This window comes from Larimichthys crocea, chromosome IX (genome assembly GCF_000972845.2).
Source record: "Larimichthys crocea isolate SSNF chromosome IX, L_crocea_2.0, whole genome shotgun sequence".
NCBI lineage: Eukaryota > Metazoa > Chordata > Actinopteri > Sciaenidae > Larimichthys > Larimichthys crocea.
Window position 1 is genome coordinate 6510775 of NC_040019.1, and position 19913 is coordinate 6530687.

At 38.8% G+C, this 19913-nt stretch overlaps 2 protein-coding genes and 1 long non-coding RNA gene across 4 annotated transcripts; 1 reads left to right on the forward strand and 2 right to left on the reverse strand.

Moving 5' to 3' along the window:
- Positions 1-589: 589 nt before the first annotated feature.
- On the reverse strand, positions 590-11879 carry rbp4l (retinol binding protein 4, like). Of its 2 annotated transcripts, none has more exons than XM_019260132.2 (5): positions 11806-11879; positions 1970-2087; positions 1738-1874; positions 1170-1282; positions 590-1082 (listed from the first exon to the last, which is right to left on the reverse strand). In XM_019260132.2, the coding sequence occupies exons 2-5, from the start codon at positions 2084-2086 to the stop codon at positions 859-861; spliced, it is 591 nt and encodes a 196-aa protein (XP_019115677.1). In that variant the 5' UTR covers position 2087; positions 11806-11879; the 3' UTR covers positions 590-858. The 2 variants fall into 2 exon arrangements, with proteins under 2 accessions (XP_019115677.1, XP_010734960.2); XM_010736658.3 differs by lacking the exon at positions 11806-11879 and adding an exon at positions 2434-2669.
- pde6b (phosphodiesterase 6B, cGMP-specific, rod, beta) lies at positions 6730-15727 on the forward strand. The gene is made up of 23 exons (XM_019260131.2): positions 6730-7155; positions 7315-7626; positions 9195-9347; positions 9807-9896; positions 10007-10147; positions 10247-10321; positions 10417-10481; positions 10703-10769; positions 10859-10906; positions 11002-11151; positions 11282-11425; positions 11597-11662; positions 11793-11942; positions 12045-12152; positions 12257-12366; positions 12756-12843; positions 12967-13067; positions 13180-13287; positions 13364-13427; positions 13529-13603; positions 14490-14573; positions 14751-14904; positions 15013-15727. Exons 1-23 carry the CDS (start codon positions 6997-6999, stop codon positions 15069-15071), a joined length of 2571 nt encoding a protein of 856 aa, XP_019115676.1. The 5' UTR covers positions 6730-6996; the 3' UTR covers positions 15072-15727.
- Positions 15728-17460: 1733 nt separating this feature from the next.
- On the reverse strand, positions 17461-19748 carry LOC104923506 (uncharacterized). Its single transcript, XR_002042025.2, has 4 exons — positions 19617-19748; positions 19137-19191; positions 17672-17770; positions 17461-17538 (listed from the first exon to the last, which is right to left on the reverse strand). It is a non-coding gene; the product is annotated as an uncharacterized LOC104923506 (long non-coding RNA).
- Between the last annotated feature and the right edge of the window lie 165 nt (positions 19749-19913).

A 19913-nucleotide genomic window follows, 5' to 3' on the forward strand; every position in this document is an offset into this window, starting at 1 on the left:
TTTACTGTTACTGTACTGTAAAAGATGTAGACAAACCAATCAATACAGCATGCTTCAGTGTTATGTATGAGAAAGTAAGTGAAATTGACAAATGCACATGTTGTACTATATTGTTTTCTAAATGGAGTTGACAGTTTTCTAATCCTCCGTGGTATCAGTCTACATCTCAAAAATAATTTAAAGCTGTAAATGCTGCAAAGGGTGAATTAACTCAACATGTTTCCTGTTAATTTCTTAATACGTTTTTCCTTTGTCAGCCTCTCCCTTGCTTCTCCCGCCTGACAACATTTCACATTTTTAGTGACATATATAAAAAAAAAAAGAGTAGTCACCATTTGAGCATCAACGTGCTGCTTCTTTGCAATCTAAGCAAGATGTGGCTCCAGAAAGCTCCTGGTATGATCCTTGACACCTGGTGCATGCTAAGTGGCCTAACAGTTGAGTTAGTATAATAGGACTAAGGTCTTTAAACATCAGACCACCAGTAAACCCATTACCGCTCAGTGTGTATTGTGTTGGCTGCATTCTCTGGAGCTCAGGAGGGATCACAGCCACTTGATGTTTTTGTTCAAACAGCTTTATGGTTAATTTTCATGTACACTCACAAACATTTTGGACAAACAATGGATGAACACAGAGTGCAAGAGGAGGAAATGAAAAGGTCTTTCACTGTCTTTCCATTTTTTATAATGTGTGTCCTCCTCGTTCTTAGTTGTTTTTTTTTTATCTGTCCATTGACTGCATATTATCCCTCTCACATACACAACACACACTGTCACATGCACTCTCTCATCCTCCCTCTTCTTGCTTGCAACCAGCTGGCTCTCTTAGCTTCACACTCTCCTCCCCTCTTTCTCTTTAGCAGGCTCCGGACTGCAGGACGGGTTGAAACTGTCCGGTCATGCAGATGTCATCCTGTTTCTGACGGACGGTGCGCTGGATGGCGGGTGGCAGGCCACGGGGGTTTCTGGAGAACACAATGGCATAGCCGTCGTCACAGGTGCCGTCGTCCTTCAGGGTACGGCAGGCGTAGGTGATGGCGTAGTTGTCGTAGTCTGTGTCAATCACCCAGTAATTGTCACCTGGTCAGAGACAGAAAAGGAGAGGTCAGTGAGTGTGAAGAGGAATGAGGAGCTATAAGAACGTTGTGATATCTGTGCACGGCTGACCTCCACTGGACAGGTAGCTGGCCAGACCCTGGTAGTTCATGAACATCTTGCCGGGGATGGTGGGGTCGGGGACAGAGTACTGGGCGGCCATGTCAGCACACACAACCCAGAAGCTAAAGCATAATGATACAAACACACATATTGTTGTTATGTATTGTATGTAAACAAATCAACAGACTTTTGTGTATCATTGTCCTTTTCTAGCAATTACAGGAACGTTTAACTTAATTAGTGTTCAGTCCTGTCATGGGAACTTAAATCAGCTGAAGTATTTAAGTTTTTGAGCACTGAAACACATTCCTGTGTAAAAAAAATCACCTCTCCATCCTGAATTTCATCCTAATCCTGCATAATCCAGGGAAAACCCAGCTTGTAGCTAATACTGTTCACAATGTCCTTCTGGTAAATTACACCTGTTCCTATCTTAAATCTGTCAACAGAACATTTTTTTAAACTTCTAAACGGAATATTTGAGCTGCCCTCGTCTCTGCAGAGAGTCAAGAAGGTCTTTGTGATCATCATTTAGTCTATCAGCCATGTAAAGCCCCTCACTGGCCTTCTGACTTACCCAAACAGAGTGACACGTCCCTTGGAGGAGGCAATCATGGAGCCGTCATCATCAATGGTGTACTCAGCTGAGATGTTGTCCTGCAGGAACAGGCCCTCTGGATCTTTCTTCTGCAGTGCGTACCATTTACCTGCGTACTGCGATAAAAAGCATGAAAGTCTAGTAAGTATAGTGTTTTCTAGACTTTTTTCTGTCGACATGCATACTTATTGGTGTGTTTCATATCACTCACCCTCTTGGGGTCAAAGTCCTCTTTGACCGTGAAGCTGTCGACAACACAGGAGGCAGACAGAGAGCGCTCTACACAGGACAGCAAGACCAGCAGCAGGGCCAGCTTAGAGGATCCCATTCTATGACCAACACACATATGAGTGTATTCAGATCAGAAAAAACAGGCTGCGTCAAGTATCATTACTAAACACAGAACAAAATAGTCCAACGTTTCCATGATCTCTTCTATATTGATATACTATGAACACACCAACAATATTAAACTGTACCTATGCTGGAGCAACACAGTCTGAAATATATACTTTCAGTTAAAAGGTCTATGGAAAATAAACTTTCAACAACAGTAACTCCACAGTCACAGTTTCAGAACATAATGTCACATCCTTTCTGCTGTTTAAAAATTTAAAGACATTTCCAAAAAAGTAACTAGTCGTCTTAAAATCAGTAAAAATTTCAGCATCTTACCTGTTACGACTCAAAGAAGGAACAGTGATTCAAATTCTACAACTGTGCGTGGTTATCCACCAGATTGGGTTTTGCGTCTGAAGCAGCCTTTATATACACACTCTACAGACAAGCTTGTGGCTGATTTTCATTGCTTAGAACTAAATAAGGTGCTTAAATCTAGAGGTAATCCTGTTGGGCTTAAAATCCTTACCGTAATCTGGCTTCTACGTTCAAACTTGCCCAAGAGTTACCATAAAAACAATTAAACCTTTATGTAACTAACTGGAAGCCCAATAAAACAGGCACGTGCATATCTGAGCAGATGCAGGTGCTTACACATAAAGTGAAATTATATACAGACCAGAGATGTGGCTTAAATGTAAAGTATTAATAATTGACATAAATACTGCCACACAAAATACATGATTTAGCAGATAACACCTATACAACAACAGTGAAAGTTTAAGTGTCGCACTTAACTGGTAAGAATGGTAGAAAACCACCTGTGAAACTAAACAGGAAGCATAAGATCAACAAGAAAACAAGCTAAAACTCTGCAACTCTGCAAAACAGAAACATTTTTACACTTTTCCTGATTGGAAAACAGCCATTTACTCAGTAATGACCTCTCATTAAATGTCTTAAGCAGCTTTACATTTAGACAAACGGATTTAACACTTGCTTTTGATTGGCGAGTCCACCAATACAAGGACTGGAAAGTACTGTGATAAGAGGTAGAGAAAGAAAAAGGACAAAAGACATCTAGAATTTTCTGTCACGGTATGCTACGTTAAAGGTCGCTCACTAACAAACCAAACCAAGACTACTACAAGTACAAGTACATACAAGTACTACAAGTACATACTTTACACAATAAATGCTCTAGAAATGCTAAAATCTTCAAAAACAGTGCATGAAAATGTACTATTGTGTATTACGTATGTAATTGAGCAGAGTTGTCTTACCTCATTTATATTTCAAATTTAAAAATATGAACATTATATAAATATGCAAATATATTGCATTATTATAACAGCATACACACACAAAGACAAACACTGTTATGCCTAAAGTTATACAGGACAGGGTAACCACCTGAGAGAGTAAATACAGTTAGACTAATGCATAAATCTTGAAGAAGTAGTCTGTTACCAAGTCAACAAATAATGTGATGACCTGCTTATGATACAAATACTATAAAACATCAATATTCACGAACACGTAAAAGCTCACTGTTCTTGTTTGTTCATTTGTTTTTATACTGATCATGTGTTAAATGTATATTTCCACATGTACGTGCTCATGTGATGGTATACTGGCACTGGCACTTCATTACATAAGCAGTGTAGTGGTTATTGAATTGATGAACTTTTTTCATACACTTTTAACACACTAAATGTAACCTGAACTGTTTCTGAGTGAGTAAACTTCTTTTATTGTTGTATTTCTTTGCTTTTAAGGGGTGGAGGGAAGAGATGGTGAATGGGAGTATAGTATTATGCTTGTATATTTGCCCAAAGATGTTGGGAAAGAGGAAAATATGATATATTGCGTTTGAGGTTTTAAACACATAAAAAGATCAACGTTGCAACCTATTTTTAATGTAAAAAAAAACAGAAGTGAGAATCACTGACTAACATACACACACATACTCTGCTGTGAACTCGTGAACTCTCATTTCCTGGATTATTCCTGGTCACATGAGATTGCTGTTGGCATAATACCGTGTATTATGAAATAACATCCAAAGTCTTCTTCATGTGTCGCTTTGTTATTCTATTCTACATTTTTCTTACACACAAAATAAAGGAGTAAGTTATTAACTGCAGACTCACATGGCACTGATAATAAACAGCCTCCACAGTAAGAATAAAGACAGACAAGCCAGTCAAGACAGATGGATCTATTTTGTCTTTGCTACTGTATAATCCTACTTGTGTGACCTGAAATAGATCATTGCCAAAAATAGATTTACTACACACCTTTATATATATATAGGTTCCTAAATGTAGTAAATTATATTGATTCAAATGTGACGGTTAAAATGGGAGAATATAAATTGTTTAGTGTAAAACAGTTGGTGATTGATGATGAGTATGTCTACTGATCCTGTAAAACTGTTTTATATAAATCAACCTCTCATCTGAAGAAACACGTGAGCCATCATGTCACGTTCAAGGACTGTGCAGATACCAGCTGCCTAAAACTTTAAACATATACTGTATATCCCTTTAAAAAAAACAAAAAAAAAAAAACATGGAGATTTTATGGCACTAAAACATTTCAGGGAAAGACAGTTTCATTTTTATTTTTAGGCTAAAAATAGGAAGCTCTGACTAAAGAAATATTTATATCTGTCATGTCAAATTGTTTCTTATGGGGGTGAAAGCATGGTCCCATGGTCCTTTGTTCCTCAGCTACTATCCAAACTTCTAATCAAGTAAAATCAATCAAAACACCTGCATTGATGGACCAGATGTGCGTGGGAGCTTTAATAAGTACAGGTGTTGAGAAGTGAATCTGCCCCCATCTTGTGGTCAATATCAGCATTGCAACTTGATAGTATTGGCATAACAGTGGAGAGGATCAATAAATCCATGTTATCTGACCGAAGACTTGGCCTCGATGTATGATGTTATTGATATACTGCTCACTCTAGCCCTGAAGAGATCCCTTCATTGTCCATATATCATATTCAGTACACTCACTGTGGTCCTCATGCTAAAAAGAGACGGGATAGCAAAAATAAAAGTGAATATGGCCACTGTAGTCCAATGGTTTTTATTCTAGAAGCTGAAAGCCTTTAATTCTTTATTAAAATTGCCTGTGCAAATATCTCGATTGACATCTAGAAGAAATCTGGCTCGTGGATGTGCAACAGGGATCAAACATGCCTTGAATATTTTTCTTTTTTTTTTTAATGCCACTTGTTTGCAAGCACTACCACATGTACAAAGCTGCTCTGAACCTGAGCTATTTCTGAATCTCAAAAGAAGTACAGATAACATGTTGCTGTTGTACACAGAACTGCATTCAACAGACTGGCCCAGTGTTTACACAAGAGACTCAACAGATGACACATGAAATACACACTCTTATCTAACTGGCCAACCCTAAAACACAATGCCCTCGCTCTCACACTCATTCTAGACTGGACACATACGCTCAGGACCAGCTGTAATCTATTATAGTGGAAGCAGATTATGTATTTGACCTTTTGTTTAAGGTGTTTATGAAACCTTATTATAGACAGGTCCTCCCTGCTCTGAATGAAAGGATTAACTTTCTTATAAAACTTGTTTCTTTTCCCACTTTGTGTCTGTATGCGTCTGTTGTTGAGAGTACATCTCATGAATGTTAATTTAGCTCCTAGCTTCCATCTGGTTTTACTCGCTTGTACCTTTTTCGGGATATCATCAACCATCGGCCTCTTAAATATGATAATGACAGTTATTACTGTTGAAAACTTAGAAAGGCACCGCAGGTAGACTGCATTAAAGATTGCATGTGGAGAGTTGGGGTGCTGAGATAATCAGCTAGTGTCCTAACTAAATAGGGCTTATGCCAGAGGAGGCCTTGTTTAATAAGGACTTAAAGAGCTTGTACAGGTAGACCTGCACGAGTGAGAGAGATAGACAGAAAGAATATACTGTGGATTGCACTTAAGAAACTGAAATACAACATGGAAGGACATACTATAAACTAAAATATTCATGGGCATCTCATAAATATCTGCATTTTATCACAGATTTATTGTAAATACAGGGAAAACATTTACTATATTTATACAAAGCCTGCCTAAGATTTCTCTCATTTCTGTTATTTATTTAACAAGTGTAATAATTTCATTCAGGGTGTTATTCTTGTCTGTACATCGGGTGTTAGTTAGAAATAACCACGCCAAGATTAATTAGATTTGGAGCTGTTGTTGTTTCCAACTTCATTTTGCTCTGTGGTTGATGTTAGTTGAAGTTATGTTTAATTGTCTTTCTGCACTTTTATTTAATTAGAATAAAATAATATATTATATATAAAATATGTTTATATACTGTATGTAAAAAAAAATGCAGCAGCTCTTGTGTGAAATTTGTTCTGTCTGCACTGTTACAAAGGTAGTGAGTGTACTGAAGCAGACTGCAGACTGGATCACTTGGTCCACATATCCGTTACTAGATGATCAGCTGACAAGTTTAGCATAGGCAGATCCCTGCTAACCTTCAGCACTATCTGCTGATGACAGAAGGATTGTTTGGATTCAGCCCTCTCCTTCCTCCTCAGAGCTCTCCCTCACTCAGTCCACTCATCCTACAAAGGGGGATTATTTTTTACCTTCGTTTGAATGTGTCTGCTTCTGTTTTTCCCTTTCTGCATGTAACACCTGGGTAGGATTTGTTTTTTCTTTCTTTAGGGGATAAACTGGCAGCTGTGCACGTTGTTTTTCTTATTCCTTTTCTTTTATTTCTACTGTGAGAAGTTGGATTTAGCTTGTTTGGAGCAGCGTTGGACCAAGCAGGAGCTCAATCACTGAGCTGAAGAGGGAGAAGACAGGAACATTTTGGAGAACAGGACAAAGAAGGAATCATGGGTGTGCAAAAGGAAGATGTGGAAAAGTTCCTCCAAGGGAACCCTGATTTTGCTAAAAAGTACTTTGCCAAGAAGATGACCCCTGACACCTTATCAAAGGCGTCAGGACTCCCAGAGAAACAGATTGACTTCAGCCAGTTCCAGGAGCTCAGTCAGGTAAATTTCATTATTTCATTATTATTATTAATTCATGTTTATTTAGGTAAAAAGGGCAGATAGATGTAGGTAGCCTAAGCTACGCCACAGAAAACCATCTAAATACAGTGTCAGTGACTCTACTGAAACCAATCTAAAAAATGTTCTCTCCTTTTCAAGTTGGAAGAGGGCCAAATCATGTATGACCTGATCAAAGACATGCAGGAGAACATCAACGTGGAAAAGGTGGTCTTCAAGATCCTTAGGAGGATCAGTGCTCTCATCCATGCAGACCGCTGCAGCTTGTTCATGTACCGGCAGCGTAACGGCATCGGAGAGCTTGCCACAAGGCTCTTCAACGTGAACACACAGGCCGAGTTGGATGACTGTGTGGTGCCACCAGACTCTGAGATCGTCTACCCAATGGACTTGGGAATAGTGGCCCACGTTGCCGTGACCAAGAAGACTATTAATGTGAAAAATGTCACAGAGGTAAGTGAGGGTGCAGTTGTTAAAGCATATCTGTACTGCTGTCTGTCAGTGTTGTTCGTGATATCACCACTAGATGTCGCCATTGCTTTCAGTTTTTAGAATTTCAAATCACACATATAGTGGCTTTAAATAATAATTAAATGTTTATCTACTCAACCAATAAATCTTAAAATCAATGCAAGAAAGCCTGTTTCTGCATGAAACACAAAGTGGAGCTGCAGCACAGAAAAGGACGCAGCATTATGGGCAATGATAAAGTCCCTCTTTAGTGAAAATAAGCTGCAGAAAGCCTTATCTATCGATAAGCCATATGTTTCATAATGTGTTATATGACCCTTATATATCTGGTTCTATTAGACAATTATGAATCATATTAAAATTGGGAGGAAGTGTCTTTTTTAAAAATCTTTATGACAGATGATGGCATGTTGTTGTTGCGTGTAGTATGCTGGCTGATATTCTTCTCCCCAAAAGTAATCCCAGTGAAACAGACGTATGTCTATGCTGAAAATAGCATGTTGGCAAGTGTTGAAAGTTCACCATACGGTCACGGTATCCATGACAACTGACATGTTCATTTCATGTTTAATTAAAATTCTTAAAATATTTTTGTTTTAGAGTTCCTGGAAACATTAAATGCAAAAAAATATGCAACTGTTGAAATATACAACCCACATTATAGAAAATGCTGCATAAAAACACTGTAGTGGCCAGTCAGGGTTTAAAACATAGTTGTCCAGCTTTATCGTCTGCTCCTCTTTTTATAAACTGAACAGATGTTAAAATAGTTCATGTCCATGCTGAATCTTTATGTCTTCATGGATTATTATTACAAAACTGTAATGGTTGTAGACAAAATAAGAGCTAGTAACACGTATCTATAAGTGACCAAGTGAGGGTGTAAATCCCCTTGTCAGACATAATCCATTTATTTCTAGATCCCATCAGCCTCTGCTCTAGCTGTGGATTAGACGTCTCTGGCATTTAGTCAGCAGTCAGCAGGAATCTAAAAACTAGTTTACATTACTCTGCCTGCATAAAGAGTGTCCGTAGAGTGCTTTTATATCAGGCTTTTAAAGTTATTCAGCTAACTCATATTGTACTACTGTAGTTTGATGATGAAATCACAAGTTATCAAGCCGTGGAAATACGGCTAGTTAATACGACTGTGGGAAAACAAAATCCTCCAAGGCATGTTCGGTCATTTTTCCTAAAAATCAACTGATTTCATATTTATTTGCTATCTGGGTTAGTCTTACAATAACAGTCTTGGTTTTGGCCTTTTTTGTACATAGGAGCCATAGAACTAACTATCTGACACATGGCATTTAAACATTTAGATTTTCAGCAAAATATTAAGATTAGGAACACAACTGAGCTCTAATAAATACATTTAAAAGTTACAGAACAATCAAAACTAAACTTTAAATACAACAACTATTTTATTAACTAAACAATAACTAGTTAAAAGAGAAAATAAATCAAGAGTTCACAATAATATAACTGAAAGCATTTGTAAATTGTGTGCACGTGTGTGTATACTAAAACATGTATTTTCTGTCCATTAGAACCAATACTATAGCCCATTCGTCGATGAACTCACAGATTACACGACCCGGAACATTCTGGCGACGCCCATCCTCAATGGCAAAGACCTGGTGGCCGTGATCTTGGCTCTAAATAAGACCACAGGACCACATTTCACTCCTGAGGATGAAGATGTGAGTCACAAATGCACAAGCACTGACGCACAAAGCACACACACACAGACCAAGCACAGATACACACGGTGCAGAGCAGTGTGGCATACAGAGGCTCTGACAAATACCAAATTAAAATAAAATCATAGTTTCATAGAATCTGTTTGGGGACCATCAGAGTATATCAAAATGTGATGATGTGGTCTTAAAAGAGGGAATTCCCTTTGAGTTGACTGATAGATTATTAAAGTCTTCACTTTACGTCACGTTATTAATCCATCCAGTTTAAGGATGTCATCTCACTTAGCAATAAACAAAGCTTCAGAATTAAAATAAACCTTGTACTGTGATGTCTAGCTTATGCTGTGTCCTCACACACCACACCACAATTCATATTTATAATTCATGTTATGTCTGATCAGATGTTTTGTTCTGACGCTGTGTCGTGGTTTAATCTTGCATTCTTTTTCTCTTGTTTAGCTTTTTTTAAAGTATCTGAAAATTGCCACTTTGAACTTGAAGATCTACCACCTGAGTTACCTCCACAGCTGCGAGACACGTAAAGGACAGGTGAAGGAGCCTACCCTGCACATGTTTTGATAGAAGTCACCAACTTCTCATGCTACTTATTCGATACAATGCCTCACGAGACTGCTGTATGTGTGTTCTGTGTCCTGTAGCTGCTGCTGTGGTCTGCCAACAAGGTATTTGAAGAACTGACAGACATTGAGCGACAGTTTCACAAAGCCTTGTACACAGTCCGAGCCTACCTCAACTGTGACCGCTACTCTGTCGGTTTACTAGACATGACAAAAGAGAAGGTACTGTGTCTTTCTGTGTCTTTTCCTTTAATACTACATGTTTTGTGTTCGTGCATTTATCACCGTGAAATACTGGATTTTCTGCTTCTCTTCTTCCAGGAGTTCTTTGATATCTGGCCAGTGTTAATGGGAGAGCAAGCACCTTACTCCGGCCCGGTCACTCCTGATGGCAGGGTACATCACCTGCTATTATTTATCTAACATTATTAAAAACATATTATTATCAACACTGTTTTTAAATGCTTTAAATCCAATCTCTGTGTCTCCAGGAGGTAATTTTCTACAAAGTGATTGATTATATATTGCATGGAAAAGAGGACATCAAAGTAATACCGTGAGTAAATCTGTTTTATTTGGCACTTTGTCTTAGTCTGAATATTTATTTCATTATGTAGTCGAAGATAAACATGACAGAGAATCAACCTGGAGCCAAATTTGTATATTTATGTACCATGAAAAACATGAATGATATGTCAGAGAGCAGACGGCCAGTGGTGCAATCCCAGTTTGGACATAATCCGTGCTAACATGTCGACTTTGCTGTTTGCCACACAGAAATCCTACTCCAGATCACTGGGCCTTGTGTAGTGGCCTGCCTACTTATGTTGCCGAGAGCGGTTATGTGAGTTTCTTAATCATTACATGATTACAAGCTGTTGAATCAGCTTGCATCTTCCTGCTTAATCAATCGATCTCATTTCTTCTCCGCAGATTTGTAACATTATGAACGCATCTGCTGATGAGATGTTTGAGTTTCAGGTGAGAGAGTTAAGACTGTTAAACTCAGCTGAAAGAAAAACAGATGCACGTGCACGGTATCACATGTTTTATGCTGGTTTGTTTTGATGTTGCAGACTGAGCCACTCGACAATAGTGGTTGGACCATAAAAAATGTTCTATCGCTGCCAATCGTCAACAAAAAAGAAGAGATAGTTGGTGTGGCCACTTTTTACAACAGAAAAGATGGGAAGCCTTTCGACGATCAGGATGAGCAGCTCATGGAGGTATATAAACCGTCTTTACACTGATTTTGTCACATTAAAGATAAAGATTTCATGTGCATTGATATGACATGGTTAAGAGAAGTCTACCAAGGACTTTGTCAGTGAATCACTCTCTGCTGTACATCCTCAGGCTTTGACTCAGTTCCTGGGCTGGTCCGTTTTGAACCCGGACACTTATGACAAGATGAACAAACTGGAGAATCGGAAAGACATTGCTCAAGACATGGTGCTCTACCACGTCAAATGTCGGGATGATGAGATTCAGAATATTCTGGTCAGTGCTGTATACTTTCAGATTCAAACTACGCTATTTATGGCCCAACACAAGACAAGAGAAATGGGCCTTCTTGCTGTATGACTGTTTCACTTTGTAGGAGTTTTAATCACTCCATTTACTTGCTATTTGGTCGGTCCATACTGACAGTGGTTTTCTCATCTCTCCCAGAACACAAGAGAAGTCTACGATTGTGAACCCAAAGAGTGTGAAGAGGAAGAGCTCCTAGAAATCCTGGTAACACTGAAACTTGCCTGCTATTTAATTTGTCCTCTATGTGACATCTAATCTTCAGAAGAAGAGGAAGATTTGAGTTGAATATTTTTTTTACCTTCCCCTGTTTTTGTTATGTCTATTTCCCTCTTAGAAAAAAGATCTACCTCCACTGATCAAGAAGTTCGAGATCTACGAGTTCCGCTTTTCAGATTTTAACTGCACGGAGATGGACCTGGTGAGGTGTGGGATCCAGATGTACTACGAGGTCGGAGTGGTGAAGAAGTTCCAGGTTCCTCAAGAGGTGATCTAGGCATACAAACACACACACATACATACAAACAACACTACTATACATTATTATAAAGCACTAAGTCTGTGTGATTAATCCGCTGTCTCCTCTCAGGTGCTGGTTCGGTTCATGTACTCAGTCAGCAAAGGCTACAGAAGAATCACCTACCACAACTGGCGTCATGGCTTCAACGTGGGACAGACCATGTTTACGCTCTTAACGGTATTATTAGAATTTTCTACTCTCTAAATAAAGCTCTAAAAAAAAGGTAAAACTATCTACAATTTTGTTGTAATTTCTTTGTTTTGACCACTGTGTGCGCTCAGACGGGAATGCTGAAGCGGTACTACACTGACTTAGAGGTTATGGCCATGATAACTGCAGGCTTCCTCCATGATATTGATCACAGAGGGACCAACAACTTGTACCAAGTCAAGTAAGTGCTGTCAGGAACTTTTTCATTTATCGGTAGAATAAATAATCCAACAAAGACTAAATAAGTTGCCCTCAGAGGTACTAAATCTTTATATGCTCTATATGCACACATGCCACCTTCTATCTGAATGTATAATGTAGTTTTGATAACAATAAAAACTGATATGATATTTACTGGAGTGAATTATCTATTTCATACATTTTATTTTATGGATTTGTCAAAGAAAACAGACTTACTAATCTCTGCTTTTGAAAGCAGGGGATAATTTGTTGGTATGAGAGTCAGATCATGTTCTGTCAATGATGAAGCCTCATACTTGATGATGAGGATTGTTGTTGCGTTTAAGTCATTTAAATCTTATTTGAGGAATTTTATTTTGACCACAACAGATCTGGCAACCCGCTGGCCAAGCTACATGGCTCCTCCATCTTGGAACGACACCATTTAGAGTTTGGAAAGTTCCTCTTGGGCGATGAGGTGAGAAATAAGAAGTGAACTGGAGAATAACTTAACTTGTATGTTACTGAAATCTCTTCCTTATCCCATACTCTGAACATAAACTGACTGTTGCCCGTCTCTCTCCTCTCCTCTCACCTGCAGTCACTGAATATCTACCAGAACCTTAACAGGCGACAGTCAGAGCATGTGATTCATCTCATGGACATCGCCATCATAGCTACTGACCTGGCTCTTTATTTCAAGTTAGCATAAGCTGTCTACTTGTTTATTTCCGTATGCTTCTCTCTATTATCTATACTGTAAAAACACATGATGACAAATAGTAAAATAGTTCTTCTCTCCGTACCTTGCTAGAAAAAGAACAATGTTCCAGAAGATCGTGGACCTCTCACACACATACGAGGATGAAAAGAAGTGGGTCGACTTCATGTCTCTGGAAACAACCAGAAAAGAAATCGTCATGTGAGTACGATGAGCGTGCATGTAGTTCTTTTGTCTGTTCACATTTCTCTGATCCTCTAAATCTTTTATATTTCAGGGCTATGATGATGACCGCATGTGACTTGTCAGCTATCACCAAGCCTTGGGAGGTGCAGAGCAAGGTGAGAAGCATAAAAATGTACTAAATCAATGACTTGTGAGTGTTTGTTATCTGCTTTTCTACAAATGACTCTCTCTCTCTCTCTCTCTGTGTATCTCTTAGGTTGCCTTGTCTGTAGCAGCAGAGTTTTGGGAGCAGGGTGACCTGGAGAGGACAGTACTGGAACAACAACCTATTGTGAGTTTAGAAATTGTTGTGTTGAATATGTGAAGGCATGTGTTAGCTAATAAGAGCTACAACTAATGATTATTTTCGTTATATATTAATCCAAGCCTGTTATTTATCCGGAAATAGTGAAAAAGATCCACCACAGTGTCTACTGTGACATAAATAGACATACAGTGAAAAAGTCCAAAAAATAACTTAAATGATAAATCAGTTGTCAAACTCATTTTCTATGATGTATTATGACATATATATATTTGGTGTTGCAAAGGTTCAAGACATTTCTATATTTTCTGTTCTATTTATGGGCTGCTTTTGACTAATAAGACTAAGATTTGGACTATTTCACTGACAATGTATGCAGCAAGAGATGCGCACTGATAAATCAGCCAATAAACATGGCTTGTTGTAGCATCTTTAACCAACCTACAAATACACAAAGTGTTGATCGAGTCCTGATTTAAGTCACTCGACCATTTCAGGCATTAAGTGCCTTGTGTAAACTTTTCAGACGCCTGTCAGGAGCGGACAGTTGATGTATGTCAGGTGTTTAGTAACAAAAGTTGAGCCACAGAGTGTGAAAGTTGTATTGCAACAGTACTTATATTTCACACTACTTCAAGTCGTGTCATGTTGAATCTCACTGCTTTTTCACAAAGACACATATTCTGCTTCTAAATTGACCTGCCCCAGACCTTAACCAATCTAACCATCAGGAGCAATGACTACTAGCCAATCAGAGGTGCTTGAATATCCAGCTGGGTGACTTGCAAAGACAAACAAGGGGGTTTCATAATAATGTCTCCCATTCACTTAAGCAGCAGCTGTTGTAACTGATTTATTGGATGTTGATGTGATGTTTTTGAGTGGCTCAAACACTTCTTGTCCCTCCCACCAGCCCATGATGGACAGAAACAAGGCAGCAGAGCTTCCAAAGCTACAGTGTGGTTTTATTGACTTTGTCTGCACATTTGTCTACAAGGTAACATCCAATATTTAATATTGACTAAACAGCACATGGCTCTTTTTAGGTTACCTAACGCAAAGTCTATTTTTGTATGAATTTTGTACATAAACCTTTATAGTATTATTATAAATTTCACTGGAGCAAGTGTGAACAAACCTCTTCTTTAACGTGATGTGACTCTTTTCTTCTCAGGAATTTTCTCGCTTCCACCCACAAATCACGCCCATGCTGGATGGCATCCTGAATAACAGGAAAGAGTGGAATGCCAAAAAAGAAGAGTATGAGGCTAAACTGAAAGCCATGGAGGAAGAGAAGGCTGCTAAAGAGGCGGCCGCGCCCAGTAAAGGTGCTTATGTTTGCTCAAATTTTCTTGGCTCTATGTGACACAAATACCATCATCCCCATGATCCACACATACACTGACTCTTTTGTTTGATGTGTCTTTGTCCACCAGCTGCTGCAAACAAGCCCAGTGGTGGAAGCTCAGGCTCTTCGACCTGCTCTGTGTGCTAAAAGGTCCAAAAAGCTGTGCACGCGATTGGAGTGCTTTTGACAGACTGACTTCAGAATCACCTGAGCATCGCAGCAAGACAAGTCAGTCTGACCGCCAAGGAAAAAATGCAATAAGGTCAGGAAGACGGATACATGAATGCACAGCCCCGTAGTATTTCTTCAGAATCCTCACCGTCCCCTTCGTAGTTAAATAAAAATCAAGACTCCAGGTGATTTTTAAATCTCAGGTTTTCACTCATACAGTAACAGTTTTCTTATATTTTGGGGATTAATGTTAGTCCAGATGGAAATATTCTGTGTGTCTGTATGCGAGCTTGTTCATTGTCGGACAAACTTTTATACAGTAATTTTTGACAGTAGTTGTGTAATGAAGCGGAAATTAAAACGTGTACATATATGTGTAGTAATATCCATGTACAGTACGTATTATGTAAATAGTGAACACACTATTTAAGTCATTCTTTGCTGCAAAGTCACTGTAGATTATATATCATGTCGTATATTGTACATTAATGTAATGTTCATTCATTTAGCGATAAAAGGTGGATACAAATATGATTAAACTGTTGTAAATATCCAATATTTCAAAATGATAACTTCATGTCAACTTCCAGTCACGTCATTTACAGCTGAGAGTTTGTTTAACTGGATTGCAGAGAGCCAAATGTAGAGGACGAGCTGCACAGATGCATATTTTGTAAAGAGAATGGCTACTTAATATGAATACTGAGGCATAGAAATGTAACTTTAGTCTCTGCATACAAGCCTGTAGTCGCTTCCTCATGATGCCTTCATACTGTACATACATCTGAGAGAGTAGCTGAGAGTTATTATATTTTATGAATATAAATTTACAAATGTCTTATTACATAAGAGCATGTTAACACCGAGTTATTATTCTGGAAATATGTTGGTTCCAGATGAGATTAATTTTATTATGATTGGACCTCGATGGTATTTACAATTTTTCTAAAGAAAGAAAAGCAGGAGACAACATCTCTCTTCAGCTGCTGCAAAACGTCACCACATATTGATGAGAAATTCATCCATTGTAATGATCCCCTCCTAAAGAGGAGCAGGGGTCAGCCCCAGTGCACCACCTGAGGACTAACTCCAGTTCTCAGACCAGGTTCTTCTTCAAGGGCAACGATAGTTGGAGGAGTATTTATAATAGTTAACACAGATGTATTTTCATGTGAGAGGAAACACGAACACACAAATGTAAATGTGTGTAAATGTGGAAAACAAAACCCAGGACTATTGTGAGGCGATCACAAGTCCATCCTGCATCTGCAAAAACAATTCCTGCAGATGATGAAGCTGTTTAAAACAAAAGAACAACTTGTACATATTCCCTTCCTCCCTGTAAATATATATAAAAAAATATTTTTCTAGTTGAAAATATAGATGCTAATTTTGTAAACAGTAAAATTAGTGTGATTTTTAAGCACTCGCAAATGATTCAAGGAATGTCTTATTCCCTTAAATGAGACGGTTTTTAAATCGTGCTTGCCTCATATATCACATACGGAAAAGAAAGAGAGGGTGTATCAGAAATGACTGTTAGACAGTACATGTATTTTAAAGCAGTGGATACACCCATTATTTTTAAATAGACTTCTTTTACTTTATGGTCAGTATTTTAAGGCTTGTCTCTTCATGTGCTCCACATGTACAATGATCCAAATAAAGCAAATGTGTTTTTATGAGGCATCTGAGTGAATTAATTGTCTACTTTGTGATAATTGATACTCACTGTTCACTAAACACACTCACTACTCCAGGGAATAGACTGTTAATGATGTATCATTATCATAACTTGGAACTAAAAACAAAACACATCACATTTTGTGTGTGAGTCACAACCTGAAATGTGCTAAAACCTTATCGGCAACCACTAAGCCATAACAAATATAATGTAATAGCATGTACTACACAATGACACTAGCAATCTGGTTCATAATCAAGGCTATAATATTGCACAACACACAAGAGTATTGAGGGAACACTTCTGTCCACACTGCACTTTCTACCACTGGTCCCTGACCCCAATCCTGGGATTGCTGCTAAACTAGGCAGGGATTACAACCATGCTCATCTCCTACTGAAGGACGGGTACACGACACAGTCACGTCACAAAATGTGTGTACTACTGTGTGTTCTGCCTTTGCACATCTAACAAACTAGAACTAGTATAAGTTAAACATCCACAACAAAACACCAAAAACACTGGGGCGGTGTTGTGCGAAGGCTCAGTCCTTGCTGCGAAAGCCCAAGGTTCGAATCCGACCTGTGGCTCTTTCCCCACATTCCCATCACTCCTCAGCTGTCTATCAAAATAAAGCTTGAAAATAGTCTTTAAAAAAAAACAAAAAAAACACTTTGATTATTACATGGAAAATAATGTTTTTATTGTGTTTAACGACTCAGGTCCAGATCGTTCATTTCAGGATGGTGTCAGAATTTGCTGCAGAGGAGACAGAAGAAAAAGGAAATGAGACTTTTGCTGACATAATGTGGAAACGTACTTTGGCTCATTAGAATTAACAACAATAAAAGCTGTGATTGTGTGACACAGAATTAAAGTGAGGCTGTGTTACCTTCAGACAGTTGTTTGTAGATGCGCTCCTGCTCCTCTCTGGCCTTTTTCTCTGCTTCCTCGACCTTCCTCTCCTCTTCAGCAATGGGCTTTAGGTACTCTGAAGAACGAGGCATTACTTCACTTAACAATTTTATTTTACCTTCATGCAGTGCACAAAATAATCCTAATGACAATCAAGAGGTCCAGTAGGGCTGTGAGCTACTGATAAGGACTTGTCTAATGTTTATTGGGCATTAAAAACTTAAATGAGGATTTTTCAAACATGCAGCAGAGCCTAAATCTATAGTTTGTGCAACATACGCATAATTTCTAGACCACACCATCAACCCAAAATAAACAGGTTCTGCAGTTTACAGGGGGTCAGATGCCCAAAATAAACAGGTTCTGCAGTTTACAGGGGGTCAGATGTTAAAATTTAATGTTCAAGCCCGGCTACTGTTTTGTGAAGTACCCTGAGTTGAACACGTCAACAGTATTAATAATAATAATAATAATAATAATAATAATAATAATACTAAAGAAGTTGTAGGCAGGTCTCATTGTAGTGTGTTGCATTACTTCAGTTTTATAACAGGCCTTTACCCAGCAGACATTTTGTTTTGGCAAAGAAGAAAGTGCACAGGTTTTCTAAGTGTCCCTGTAAGGTCCAGTGAAGCAGCTGTTCTAAAAATTAGGATTATACTGGGGTGCAGATGTTTTAACTCATATAGATAGTGTGTGTGTGTCTTGTGCACTTCCCTTATATTGGCCTCTGATTTACTGAGGCTGGCAGGGAGAGATAATTATAAATTAGTAGTACAAGGACAGGAGAGACAGGCTAGGGGAGTACCATGTGGATATAAAATATAATGTTTATTACTGATCAGAAAATCTATCTATCTATCCATCCATCCATGGGCAGCGTTTAGGGGGGAAAGTTAGGACAAATCCAAGGGCCCACAACTGACAGGGGCACATTTTTATGGCTTTTATTCTTGCATCAAATAGTGAACTGCACTGCATAGTGTATGCAGACAAATCACCAGCAGTAAATATTGTGCTAGTACTAGTATTGAACTACAAGACACAAAAACAGTTGCCACCCTTTGATTAGAGTTATGTAAAGCTTTTGATGGGATAGTTAGGTCCTAGAGATGTGGTGACAAGAGCTGCGCAGAGGGGGCCCAATTTGATTTTATTTGTCATGGGGGCCCAATATTCCTGGCGGCGCCCCTGTATCTATCTATATATCCAGTCTTCCTTATTCAAGGGTTTTTCTTCAAAGATTCAGCAGCTAAATGGACTTCAGCCATCTGAAATGTTATTCACTTCAGGCCTGCTTTACTTTAAATGTAAGCAGAGTGAATGCAGTGAGAAGAAGAAGAAAAAAAATATATATACACACACACACTGCTGCCCTTGAAATTTGGACATTGACAGGTACACGCCGTACATGAACTGCGCATGCGCAGACATGAACTTACCAAACCTCTGCTTGCCATAGAAGACGCCGAGTAGCAGGGCAGACCACCTGGCCGTCTGAAACACGTGATTCAAACATTTAAAACGAGAGAAACAGCCTTTAAACAACATGTCAGCAAAATGAGTCCACTGCGACACTTGATGAATGACATTGACCCTCCTGCTAAAGACCTGTCTGCTGACTAAAATGACACATTTATTATCATCGCAGCTCTGCAGCTCGCAGTAATAAACACGACTGTAGCATGAGGCAGACGTGGAAGCTGCTGCAGACTTCACTTCAGGTGTTTAAGCGGAGAAAGGTTCACCTGTACTCTCAATGTCACTGCTAGCAGACGTTAGCTCACACGACCCTGCAGTGACTGACGGCGTGCTCGTCGACGGATGCACGTCTCGAGGCTGCGGTTTTTTAATTTATTTATTCATATTAAACTGACAAAATAACAACTGTAACCGTCTGGACAAATAATCTGAGTTATTACCTTGATGAGCGGCGACACTGCGACCGGAGGAACCATTGTGAAGCGATGAAGTGACGTCCGGTTTGGGCGGAAAGAGTTTTTTTTTTCTCCGCATGAGAGGACAGTGAACGCAGCACAAGAGTGCAGTGAACGCACCAGTGATGGGAAGTTCGGTTGTTTTTAGTGAGCGGGATTATTTAACTCACCAAAAAGAGTCGGCTCTCAAACGACTCTTTGTTTTATCACTTATAATTTTGACAAATTTACTGCTGGTTTGACTGATTTATGTGTAGACATATATCACTTAAATTATTCACT

What these genes read in the sequence shown, in the direction of transcription:
- rbp4l (XM_019260132.2), bottom strand. Translation starts at nt 2,086, where the DNA reads ATGGGATCCTCTAAGCTGGCCCTGCTGCTGGTCTTGCTGTCCTGTGTA. An exon ending in AGGACTTTGACCCCAAGAGG is followed by an intron (nt 1,875 to 1,969) that starts GTGAGTGATATG and finishes TTTTTATCGCAG; the next exon opens with TACGCAGGTAAATGGTACGC. An exon ending in CAGCTACCTGTCCAGTGGAG is followed by an intron (nt 1,083 to 1,169) that starts GTCAGCCGTGCA and finishes GTCTCTGACCAG; the next exon opens with GTGACAATTACTGGGTGATT.
- pde6b (XM_019260131.2), top strand. Translation starts at nt 6,997, where the DNA reads ATGGGTGTGCAAAAGGAAGATGTGGAAAAGTTCCTCCAAGGGAACCCT. An exon ending in TAGACATGACAAAAGAGAAG is followed by an intron (nt 10,148 to 10,246) that starts GTACTGTGTCTT and finishes CTCTTCTTCCAG; the next exon opens with GAGTTCTTTGATATCTGGCC. An exon ending in AGTTCCTCTTGGGCGATGAG is followed by an intron (nt 12,844 to 12,966) that starts GTGAGAAATAAG and finishes TCTCACCTGCAG; the next exon opens with TCACTGAATATCTACCAGAA.